This window comes from Lactuca saligna, chromosome 6 (genome assembly GCF_052625555.1).
Source record: "Lactuca saligna cultivar CGN05327 chromosome 6, ASM5262555v1, whole genome shotgun sequence".
Classification (NCBI taxonomy): domain Eukaryota; kingdom Viridiplantae; phylum Streptophyta; class Magnoliopsida; order Asterales; family Asteraceae; genus Lactuca; species Lactuca saligna.
In genome coordinates, this window is record NC_136422.1 from 39,975,584 (window position 1) to 39,989,477 (window position 13,894).

The following is a 13,894-nucleotide window of genomic DNA, read 5'->3' on the forward strand; positions in this document are numbered from 1 at the left end:
CATGCGGAAAATCTCTTCTTCTCGGAGCCGTCGAGCACTCAGGGGCTTCCGCCTTGTGCTAGGGAGGTTCCTAGGCTTTTCGGGGGGTTTCAGGGCTAGAGAGAGGTTCTAGAGAGAGAGTAAAGAGAATAAAGAATGAGAAAGGTGTGAAGAAAATGAGGGTGGGGGAGGTTCTATTTATAGGGTGAAAATGGCTGAACTTGGTGCCACATGTCACCATCTAGTGGCAAGACTTGGGGAGAAAGCAATGGCCAAGATTGTGCCACATCACCCATTTTCGCACATCACACTTCCGACTTCTAAAATCCGTAACTTCCACATATGACCTAAGTTTTTTACGTTCTTTATATCCACGCGTAGGTAAAAATAATATCTACAACTTTCGTTTTGACTCCGTCGGCTAATTCTCGACTGATCTTAAATTTAACAATACGAGGCGTTTAAACTGTTAAATGACCGCGAAGAATTCGTAAATCCTTCATACGGACTCTGTTTTTGTCTGTCTTTTTACTGTTAAGTTCCTATTAATGAGATCTTCAACTCTCATTTAAGTCACGTAAGCCAAAAACCGCTCGAACTAAAATTCGAGTTTCGGGTCGTGCACTGCTAAACCGAATCTTAGAAAAATCATAATTTCTTCATACGAAGTCAGATTTGGGCGTTCTTTTTATGGATTTTCTCGGTTTAACATATTACACGACTTTCTTTTAGATCACTAAGGCTAAAAAGTCCTCCATCGTAAAATCACTATCTACGCTTCCCGGTGTCGTGTCGGTTCCGTCGCGAAACTTCGACGGGTCATAACTTCTTCGTTATAACTCCGATTTCGACGCTCTTTATATGTACGGAAACCTTGTGACGTATTCTAAAACTTGGTTAATATTATTTATTCTAAATAATATTTTGTCGAAAAGTCATTTTCGATCCCTATTACCTCTAAATTGACTAGCCCGGATCTACGGGCGTTACACTTAAATACTTAACAACTTTCAATTTAGGCCCCTTAAGTGTGAGAAAATGACCCCATGACCGCTGTACATGATCAAGTGCCATTTTCTTGCACTTTAGCCCTCGAAGTTAACTTTAACCATGTCAAAAGTAAATTGGCAACATTATCTAACTGGGCACTAACCTCGATAACATACATATATGACTTAAGACAACTTTTTATTAAAACATGGTGTCAAGTAGAAGTCTTGGAGCCACGACAAAATTTTTAGAAATTTGAATCTAACATGTAACAAGTTTTTTAAATAAGCATTTTTTTTTAGTTTTTGAAAAATGAAAACTTTCTCCCGGTATGTGATCATTCCAAAGTCTTCTTCAAATTCCATATCTCTTCATTTTTTTTTTGAAATTTTCTCAAACTAAATCTTTCTACTTATATCATAAATATTTATCTTGAAGTGTCTAATATCACCGTTTCAATCAAATGTTGTTGTTAAGACATAGTATCATATATATTCTTATTAGTATGTTTGTTTAATTTTTTGTTAGATTTTAATAAAAGATCAAATAAATTTCTCGAAAATTCTGAATTTGTTCATTGGATTTCATATTTGTTTTTGAAATTGCATACTTTTTGTTTTTTGAACTTTGAGATAACAGTATGAATTATGGAGTGTTAGTCTAAAATTTTGGAATGTTAGTCTAAAATTTTGGAATGTCGGTCCAAAATGTACTTTGTTATCAGAGAAATTGTTTTTTCTTGGTCCAGAACCCTCAATTTCCGGACATGGTGGTTATTTTTTCAAAAATAAAAAATTGTTTATTTTCTTCAAATACATGTTATTTTATGGTTAGATCACTTAATTTCCCTAAAGTAAAAACATGGTTAGTTCTGAGGATTCAAATGCCCATGACGAGATGGATAAAAAAAGCTCTTAGGCCTTAACGTGTAACGAATTAAATTACATAAACTAATTTTTTTTATTAAAATGACGAAAAAACTTTATAGCAATAAACAAAGCAAAATCATAGTATTTTAATAAGTAATTACATATCCTAACAGCTAACCGACAATCCGTGAAGCTCTCCTAGCATTCTTGACTGCAAATTGGTTGATCAACTCTTTGTAGTCTGTACTCTTTAAGATTTCATTCTTGATAGATATCATTGCCAAACTGATAGGTCTTTCTTGTGTCATTGTGGAGTGCAAGTAAGATTTCACAAACTTCAATTTTGAAAAACTCCTTTCTACAGATGCAACCGTTACAGGAATAGTCAACAATATTCTATATGCAATGCTTGCATTTGGGAAATAATCAAGTTCTTTCAAAAACTTTAAAACATCTATAGGGTTTCTAAATTCATTGGTTTCCAATGTCTCAAATAATTTAAACTCCTTATAAAGTTCCGCGGCATCAATATCCGATCTTTCTTCAAACTTGAGTGTTTTTTCAAGACGATGACAATATGACTTAAGATCTTTATCTTCAATTCCCCTCAAATTATGTGGAAATAAAACACCAAATACTTTGTCATACTCTTTGAATTGTCCAAATCTTGTCTCCATTGAAGAAATGGCTTGATCAACAATGAATAAGAAATAATTGACTCTAAAATTATCTTCAGGTGTAAATGAAACTTCTTCGCTAGTTGAACTCTCATCAAACCTTTTTTCCTTTCAATCAAACGCTTTTGTGAAAATATTGGATCAATACCCATTTCAATAGCAATATCCTTAGCTTCAATAATCACTTTTTGAAAAACCAGTTTCTCTGTAATCCTTGAAGTACCCAATCAATTTGTTTATTTGTGTAATAACATTATCAAGATGCATGTCCTTTGATTGTAACTTCTTACTCACAATATTCACATGGTTTAGTACTTCATACCAAATAACACTTGATACCAAAAATTCAAAGTCACAAAGTTTTTTTTTTCTGCTAGTGAAGTTGCTTCACTTGCAATTGCAACATCATTATCTTTTTCTCCAACTTGAAGTAAAGCTTCCCGTACATCCACTAGTTGAAGTTTAATAGCCTTTACACTCTCAACCCAACTTTCCTAACGAGTTTGACACAATGACTCAAGACTCCAAGCTATAACATTATCTTTCAAAATTTCCCACCTCTTAGTAGAATTTGCAAAGATAGTATTAATGTGTTGGATGGATCCAAAAAAGTTATTTCCGTAACACACTTGTTAGCCATATCACATAATGTTAGATTCAGAGAATGAAAACCACAAGGTGTGTAAAATGCTCTAGGATTTATATCTAAAAATCTCTTTTGCACTCCTTAGTGTTTTCCTTTCATGTTTGCTCCATTATCATATCCTTGACCACACACATCATCAATTTCAAGACCAAGAGACTTTATGTCCTCAAGTGTAATATCAAATAGTCCTTTTCCATAGGTATCATCAACATTCAAAAAACCTAAAAAGGACTCCTCGACAGTAACAAATTTATATGATAATGTTAAATACCTTACTATTATAGTCAAATGTTCCTAGTGACTTGAATCGGGAGTACGATCAAGTATGATTGAATAGTACTTTGCTTCATTTATCTTCTTGATAAGTTATTTTTTAATTTCTTGAGCTAGCACATATATTAGTTCGTTTTGGATTAAGTGGCCAAGATAATGCACATGATGCCCATCACTTATGATCCACCATACATGCTCTTTGATAACCGGGTCAAACTCTTCCAACATTTCAATGACACCCAGAAAAATTCCGTTACTTATTAAATACAATTAACAAATAAGAAGTGAAATTGGTCATAATAATGAACAAAAAGGTATTTGGTGGAATTAGAACAAAAAAAAAAAATAGAATTTATAGTTACCTTTTTTATACAACTTTTCATTGGATCCATTAAATGTTAAATTATGTTTAGCAAGAAACTTCACTACTGCAATGATTCTCAAAAGGACTTGTTTACAGTAATCTCTTTCTTTCTTGAATTGCTTGTATTAAACTTTATCAATTGTTTCATTAAAGTTCAATCTTTTACGCATATGAAACCACTTATTCCTATTTGTAAGATGATCCAATGAAATTCCGTGTTCTTTAACCCTAGTGGTAACATGGAGCCAATCTGCATAACCTTCACCATCCAATTTACCTTTTGAAATCATTTTTTTCTAAACACCTTACAACAGAAACAAAATACCCTGTCTAGCTCTTTTGAATATACTAGCCATTCTGTATCACACTTCTTCAAATTTGGTAAAGTTCTTGTATATAAAGTTGTAGAAAACTGTCTACCAATTTTATCGTAGGGACCATACATAATACTATTATCTCTTTTAGGGCCTTTTTGGACCAAAAGTTTACTCTCCTCAAAATTAAGTTTTACCCAGCATCTTGGATCATATATATCAACAAGCACTTTAACGAGCTCTTGCTATTTTGCCTCTTCTACATCTATATGCTATTGCTCTTCAACATGCTCTTCAATAGATTGTCTATGGATAAACTTATGTAGAGCACCGATGTCAACCTTTCTCTTTTCTTCACCAAGTTTTTTTTTAACGTTTTTGACTACCGGATGGTTGTTTAGACTTCATCTATACAATTTTACAAACAATAAACATAATTTGATTCTTTAAAAAATATGGTTTCTGAATTCCAAATTTATAATAAACAATTATTCAATAAACATCATCTCATAATTTAATTTCTGTTTCTAATAATCTATTTCAAAACCATTCATTAATTTCATTCAACATTGTGAATCATTTAATCAAATTTCAATATCATAATATGACATAATGACAATACGACATAGTGATAAACAATTAAAAATTCATGAATAACATTCAAGAATTTGAAAAATTAAACAGTCAAAGATAAACAGTTAAACAATTACACAATTAAAAATACCATAAATCTGAAAAATTGATAATACATTCAACTGATTCAAGTGTGCAATTGAATTGAGAGTTATAATTTACAAACTCATAATCCTTAATTCCTTATCCCTCATTCATTAATTTCTCATAATTTATTACATTATCAAGACTAAGAATCAAGAATGAAGAATCAATGTCATTGATAAAGTGATAACAGGACTACAAGATAAATCATAAATGGACAATCGTCTAATGATCTAAGACTTTAATCGACCCTCACCTAGAATCTACTGTATCGATATTCAATGGAGGATGGACGATGATTTGATGAATGATAACCGTTGATTGTTGCATGCTGTGTCGATGTCGCTGATGCACTGCCCTTTCGTTTCCCTGCCCTGATTCCACTTATTTGTATTTGTTCATTGATTCAATCGACTTTTTTTTAACGAAAACGAACAAGATGGATCGATTATGTATCGAACGAATGATTGATCGCTGCTCTCTTCGCTAATTCGCTTTAATGCTAATTTATGAATCGGAAATTCAGATGATGTTGAATGGATTGATTGGGGCTGAGCCGATATAATATATTTTTTTTTGGGCCCCTTAAAATTTTAGGCCCTGCTCCATTGCCCATATGCCACTTGCCCTAAACCTAAACTGGGTCTGAGTAAAAAAAAACACCAAAATTGCAAAATGGTTCGTGTGTTTAGGCGGAAATTGTCACTTTGACCGTAAAAGTTGGATTAGCACCACTAATCCAAAATAGGTTTTTATTGTGGTTTTGGTCCAAAGCTTTTTGAACATTTTTAAAATGACGGATTCACCATTTTAATTTGATTTTTCATTTTCTTTCATTTACAACAATTAAAAATGCAAAATTTAAACATATACCTCACCTCCTATAAACACACTTACCCACCCACACTCATAATTAAGCACACATGTCTCTTTCTCTCTATCTTTATTGTAGTCAGACCACCATTTCTTTGTCGAACAACCATTTCCTCGCTATCTATCGGCGATCCAAGGGTTCCAATCGGAGAATACGAGGTATAATGTCTACAACAATCTTGAAGATCTCACCAACAACGTTTCTAGGGTTTTATATCTCAACAACGACGTTGTTGGAGATATGGGGGTTTTTCGACGACGTCACTAGGGTTAGGTTTATGATATGCGAGGATGACAATGACGTTCTAGTTCTGCAACAAAATCTTCAAACGAAACAATTGACGAGATCTTCAAATAAAACGTTTTAGATCTACGACGTTCCAGATTTGTGGTCGTCAATCCAAATTTGAAAACCTAGTTGTTGCGGCTCTAAACACCTAGTTCCGAAAGCAGATTGTAGGCGGTGGTTTACGGTAGGCGACGTCGGAGAAAGTAGGTGATGGTGATCCAAATCTACAAACGAACAAATGGCTTGGTCGGATAAAGAATGACGATTGTGGTCGTGGTTTCTGGTAGGCGATGTCGTAGAAGGAAAAATGGTGGAGAGAAAGAGAGACAAAGTGGAGTGAAAAAATGACAATGAATTCCGAAGAGAGTGAAGTTTGTGGCGGTGATTTCCAATCAATTGTTCCGACGAGACAATGGAGAGAGAAACGACTTGGCGGCGATGTCAAATTTCAAGTTTTTACGAACCATGACAAACTACGTTGTTTGTAAGACGTGAATTAAGATGACAATTTTTTATATAATTAATGTGTGTGTGTCTCTCTCTCTCTCTCTCTATATATATATATATATATATATATATATATATATCATACATACTTATAAAGCTAACATTTTTTCTTGAATCTCATGCATTTAAAACCCTCATTTTTAACTTCCTCAAACCACATTCATTTGAAACTCCCTTTTTTAACTAATGCAACTCAAAAGTTTTCTTAATTATGATTTAACACTCAAAAATTTTATAACTTATATTATGTTTAATTAGCAATTAGTGAAAAGTTTACTATAAAAAGGTCAATCTTTTGTGTTATATAAAATCTTACATGTAAGAAGGATTTGAAGATATTGTGATTCAAAAGTTTTCATATAGTTGAAGCATTTATGATCCAAATATGACGATTTGAAAAATGGGTAATATGACTTTTTCTTTCACCCAAAGCAAATGAAACTTTTCTATTCTTTCTTTATATCCAGTTTCTCATTTAATCTTTATATATCATTTGTGTGTATTACTCAATCTTGAATATGACTATCCAAACATCAATGTTTTGCTTGGAATATCTTTCTGATTCTTCTTTTTCAATAAAAATATTTTGATTGCAGGTTAATGAATAATTGTAATCAAGTTTTTATGGTTGAATGATGTTAAATGAAGAAAGAAGATTCATAAAATGGATATAGGTTTTTTTTTTGTTTGAGCAAAGTTGATGAATGTTAGTTTTTTCTTTTGATTTAAATATATGTTTATGTAACATCTTTATTTATATATTCAACCACCCAATGCTCCCATTTATTTAATTGTACTTTTTCTATTTTGATTATGTTTATTTTCTATTATTTTTTTGTTGGGTTATCCTACACAACATATTTAAAAGATAATATTTAAAAGATAACATAATTTTGAACATTTAATATGTAATTATGATAGACTTATCATGATATCTTCTTCATATGAAAGTAATTTATCCACATTACTACGACAATAATTACATATGACATTTACGAATATATATATATATATATATATATATATATATATATATATATATATATATATATATATATGATTTGTTTAACATGTATATGCACCTATTTATGCTATAAATTTATAATTAAATATTTTTATGTTTAATAATGGAAGGGATTAAAATTATGCATCAAAACTACTACTACTACTACTACTACTAATAATAATAATAATAATAATAATAATAATAATAATATACATTTTCAAGTACCGCATTCATTTGAAACTCACCTACAACTCAAGAGTTTTCTAATTTATATATATTTATTAGTTACAACTCAAGAGTTTTTAACTTATGATTATTAATTAGTAATCACTAATAACTTTTTATTTTCCTTTCTTTTATAAGGTTGTAAAGTTTTTCTCATTAAAAACATTAATGTATTTGAAGAAATTTGTGATTTAAATATGAAGACTTAATATAAATGTTATAATAGATGTTTTCGTGTTTTTATGTTATTAAAAGTTATAGTGTTTATTTTTCATATTTTTAATTATTCGTAATATATATATATATATATATATATATATATATATATATATATATATATATATATATATATATATATATATATATAATACAAATGTTATTATAGATGTTTTTCTATTTTTATGTTACTAAAAGTTGCAGTTCATATTTTTGTTATACGTTTCGTTACCCGTTATATTATCATTCATTTGATATATAATTTACACAAGTTTAAACGGTTTATAAAATTATCAAATAATTGTATATATCACAATGACTTAAAAATAAAACTATAATGTTTAATAAAACTAATATGTTAACTATATGTTTGCTTTACTACTAACATTTTATTTCAAAGTAGAAATATTAAATAACAATCTGGTAAAAATTATTATTTTAATTATATAATTTTATTCTGGCGCAACGCGCGGGGATTCGCCTAGTATGTATGTGTGTGTGTGCGTATATATATATATATATATATATATATATATATATATATATATATATATATATATATATATATATATATGTTCACACTATTATTTATTTTAGATACATATATGATTTAAGACGGTATTTTATTAAAAACGACACTAAGTGCAAGCCTGGAGCCATGATGCGTCATAGCAAAACCATGACGAGTTTTTTAGAACATTGAATCTAAAATAATGATTTTTTTTTCTTTGAAAATTATCATTTTTTTAGTTATTGAAAAATTAAAAATTTCTCGTTGTATGCGATCATTCTCTGTTCTTCAAATTCCTGAGCTTTTTTTTTTTTTTTTTTTTTTTTTTTTTTTTTTAAATTTCTCAAAATAAATCTTTCTAGTTATATCATAAATATATACTTCGAAATGTCTGACGCGAAGCCATAATATCGTATATATTCTTATTTATTATGTTTATTTAATATTTTGGTAGATTTTAATAAAAACAATTTTTTTTTAAAATCTTGCGTTTGTTCATCGGGTTTCAAATTTGCTCTTGAAATTTCAAAGTTTTTATTTTTTTGAACTCTGAGATTACAGTCCGAGTTTCAGAATGTTAGTCCCTAGAATATTAGTTCGAAATGTACTTTGTTCTCGGAAAAATTGTTTTTTCTTAGTACAAAATCCTCTATTTTCGGACTTGGTAGTTATTTTTTCTAAAGAAAAAAATTGGTTATTTTCTTCAAATACCTCAAATACATGTTACATTATGGTTAGATTACTCCATTTTCCATAAAGAAAAAATAGTCAAAAATGCAAAAGTGGTCCATACGTTTAGTCGAAAATTGTTACTTTGATCCCAAAAGTTTGAACAGATTACTGAAATCGTCCTTGTGGTTTAGTTAAAATTATGTGTTTGGTCCTTAACTTTTATTTTGCACTCAGACCATCCTTACTGTTTGATTTTGTTGCGTTGTTGGTCCCTCATAAATATAAAAAGACTATAATACCCTATATATATATATATATATATATATATATATATATATATATATATATATATATGTTATTATTTATTAATTAAAAGATGTATTAATATAATAGGTCCCACCATTAATACCACATGTCAATGCCAAAATCACCTACTACCATCAGAAACCCACCAGCCACCGGAAACCACCACCGGTGGCCGCAAGCCACCACCTACCCATCCCTCACTCAACACCTCCGGTAACCACCATTCTCTGACGGTGTTTATAAACATATGAACCCACTCCCATCACTATAATCAGGAAGCCACCAATCACCATCATCCCCACTCACCTATTCCGACACCACCACCACCCAACTATTCTGGCAACACCTCCACTTGCATAGTCGGTCCGCCCACGTCATCAATTTCATCAGGTGACACCGACCCCATTTACCTCCAACAACCACCATGTTCACCTTCAACAATAACCATCATTCACTTTCTACAACCAAAATCGATCACCACCTGGATTAAAACCAAGATCAAATCCCAGAAATAAAAATCAAACCAAGATCAAATCTCGAAATCAAAACCTAACCAAATTCAAAATCTCGATGATGAAATCCATAATCTAAACTGAAATCAAAATCAAATATGGAAATCAAAACCTAAAACGTAAAACCTTAACTGAAATCCATGATGAAATCCTAAAAACAAACACAAAAACAAATGGGGTTAAATTTTGTTCTATTTGAAATCGATAAGGTCGTCGAATTCACCACAATGTGATTAATCCCAAAATGCAACACCTTACCTGATATCCCGTAAATCAAAGACCATTTTTCTAAATGATGAATCATTGGAAAACGATTTTCAAGATGAAATCGATGATGTCGGCGGAACAAGAAGAAATGGGGTTAGATGGGAACATGCGAAGGTGGAGAAGAACTACAAAGTTTTATGGTTCCGGCGGATTTTATAGTTTCAGTATCCGGAGGCGTTAGGGTTGGAGTCTTCTGACGTGTGTGTTCACAGATGATGGCGGCCGCCACGACTTCATAATTGCAGGTTTCCCGAGGAGGCGGCTCCAACGAAGAGTTAAGGTGAAGATCCATGCTCTGGGGTTGAGTTCAGAGGGAGAAGAGATGTATGACTTGAACTATGATCGGCTGCTTCTAGTTATAGAAGGGAAGGGGTCGACTGGAAGTTTGGGGTGCGGTGGTGGGATGTGTGGGACCCAATTTTTTAATAATATCTAAAATACTTTTATGAAATAATCTTTAATACTTTTTAAAATATAAATAAAATCTAGTAAGGGTATTATAGTCTTTTTTATGTTTACGAGGGACCAACAATGCAATAAAATCAAACAGTAAGGATGGCCCGAGTGCAAAATAAAACTTAAGGACCAAACATGCAATTTTAACTAAACTACAGGGACGATTTCAGTAATTTGTTCCAAAAGTTTTGAAATAGCACCACCGATCTAGAATATGATTTTATTGCGGTTTCGGCCTAAAACCTTTTGAACATTTTTAAAATGGTGAATTTAATGTTTTAATATGATTTTTCATTTTCTTACTTTTACAACAATTAAAAACAAAAATTGAACAAATATCGTCTTGATTATATGAATTTATCATTAAGCATCACATCATATTTGTTAATGGCCTTTATAAACGACTTATTTAGAAGAATGTCTAACTACTTACACATATAATTAATGATCCACCGTTTTCTTGTTGTTTGCAGGTTTATAATAAAATAAATGAACATTTTACTAATAACACTTGGAGTTGTTACTCGAGAAGGGTGGCCATTGAAGGAACAAAGGAGCAAAGATGTAGGAATGTAAAAACCTTGTAAAAGTCTGGATTGGGTTAAATTAGATATTTTTTCAAGAGATAAGCGGAGTTGGTCGTATGATAGAAATGATGACTCTTGGGTGTTGTTTGCTTTTAAAAAAAAAAAAAAAACACTTCAAACCATTTAATGTTGCGCCACGCAACAATTGATCATTCACAGCTGTTTGTTTTTCAGAAGACTTATGACTTAAAAATTGTTCCGCGTGTGCTGTATGGCGCAACACTAAACCAACTGCTTCAAACATCTTCACGTCTTAGTTTAACTTACTGCAACAGTCTGCAGACGTTAAAAAATAAACATATTTTTTATTACATGCTGCAAATAAACATATTTTTTATTACATGCTGCAACCGTTTGTTCCACCTCTTCTACTACAGAGGATTGAAGAGGTGGTCCGCAGACTTCAAACAATTTATCTTTGAAAAAACAAACAGCACCTTAGTTACGCTCTCTTAGACGAACAATTGATAAAAAGTGTTGCAAGGTGGTGATTGAAAAGTAAACATTCATATGTAAAATGTGGAGTTGAATAGATACCCTACAAAGACTAATATGAAAAATAGAGGAGTGGACCTAGACACAATTCTTGTTCTTTATCCGTGCTATGATTCCATCAATCCGAAGTTGATCAAGATCAAATCATTTATTATTCATTTGTGTTTTCATAAAGCTTTTATGGTTGTTGATTGGAAACTGGTGGGAGTAGTATTTAACAAACATTAATAGTTTTTGTGATATGTATTTTCGCCTTCAACACTCTAACTTGGATACCAGAGCAAAAAATGTTTTGAAGTCATTCTTTCAGCTTTCCTTTTTGAAGCTTGGAAGCTTCTTAAGGCTATACGGAGTGCAATGGTTTTTGACGCATAAGATGACATGGAAAGGGAAAGTCACTAGTGACTTGGGGGGAACACCACCTCCGCCTTGTGACTTTGTGACCTTCCGTGAGTGCTGCTGCTATTCTTCAAAAATAGGAAAGATTTTTTTTTTCTCTTTATCACTTTCTTATCCCCCACCCCCACTAGCATATTACAATGGAACACCATTTCCTAGCTTTAGGGCATCAACAATGCATTAAACTCCATAGAATTCAATGGATTGCCACATCATTTTTCTAAATTCCAACTCAATCATTTTTTTTTTCCTACAATGTATACAACTTTACAAAGTTCAATAGAAAGTTCCAAAAGCTAATTTATAGTATGTATTTAAGATTAGAAAACTTTCCTTTCCCCATTTAAGAGTTCAATGGCCATTAAACTCAAAATCCATTGAATGTTAAGGTGACATCTCACTATGATAGAGTTTCATCCATTGAATGACAACTAGACTTGCCACCTCATTCAACTCTCTCATTGAACTTACCATAGTGGATGCTCTTAGTAAGTATCATGTTGAAATGTGTTTGGGTGATCATGTGACTATCTTTAACAACTCACAACGCTTTCATGCACTCCGTATAGCCTAACGAGGTGATATTCAATAGAAAAAAAAGAGTGTCGGGACATTCGTTAAGAATCAAGGCTATGCGTAAGTTACGTGTATCGTGACATGGCATTAAAAGTCATGTGTGACTTTTTCTTAAACACCACCCCTCATTTCAGTAAGTTTGAGGCTCCGTAAAGCTGGCTATGCTCATTCATAAGGGTGAGAGAAAAAGTGAAAAACAACGGTCTTGTGACCATTTGAAGCTGCCGTTTGACCAAAAAAACAATTTTTCAACCCACTAAAAATTTAAATAATACACAAACCCATCTCTATATTATACCATTTAAATCAACACTACAACACAAAAGATTCTCATTTCTTTTTCTATACTATCTCAAAAATGATCAAAATTCAAACACTCCAAACATCCCATACACACCCATTTCACCCATAAGCACATTCACACTCAATACAACACCTCATCAATATCCAAATTTTGAATCACCACCGGGAGGTTTCATAAATATGCTCCTTCCACCAAACTCACCAATTCCACAATCACCCATTTTTCAACAACAATACCAACACAATTACTTTCAACAACCAACCATTTACCAAACACCAAACCAATTCCAACAATTTCAATAATTCCAACAATTCCAACAATCACAGTTTCAACAGGTTCAAACTCAACCTTCCCAACCACCACCTTCACTACAACCACCTTCCCAACAACCACATTCTCAACCCCAATCTCCCCACAATGATGATGTCGAAAGGTTGTCCGAAAGTCAACCACAATCAACAAGAAGGCAACCAAGGGACAAAAAGGCTAAAATTAAAAGGGATGAAAAATGAGGAAGCGACACTATAAAAAACTTGGATTGCAATATCCACTGACGAGCTTACAGGAAACGCTCAATCCGGGATGACATTTTGGAACCGCGTTCTAGAACACTTCCACTCGCAAATGGGAAAATATGAATATCAGAGTTACGATGGTGCCAACAGAAAATGATGCGAGTTAAGGAGTAGTTGTACAAGTTTCAATGGATTTTACCTCAACCTCACAAACATACAGCGTAAAGAGTGTAATGATTTTGACCTTTTAATTACCACTTTTCAAGAATACAAAACCACCCATGGTGGTAAACCATTTGGCCATCAAAAAGCTTGGCGCGCTTAGTCACTCACAAACACAATCCATCGC

General features: G+C 32.1%; 1 protein-coding gene across 1 annotated transcript; it reads right to left on the bottom strand.

Annotated features, from left to right (window-relative positions):
• Positions 1–2,011: 2,011 nt before the first annotated feature.
• On the bottom strand, positions 2,012–13,828 carry LOC145002468 (uncharacterized). Its single transcript, XM_078961736.1, has 5 exons — positions 13,817–13,828; positions 13,232–13,516; positions 2,831–3,009; positions 2,616–2,728; positions 2,012–2,526 (listed from the first exon to the last, which is right to left on the bottom strand). The coding sequence occupies exons 1-5, from the start codon at positions 13,826–13,828 to the stop codon at positions 2,012–2,014; spliced, it is 1,104 nt and encodes a 367-aa protein (XP_078817862.1).
• Between the last annotated feature and the right edge of the window lie 66 nt (positions 13,829–13,894).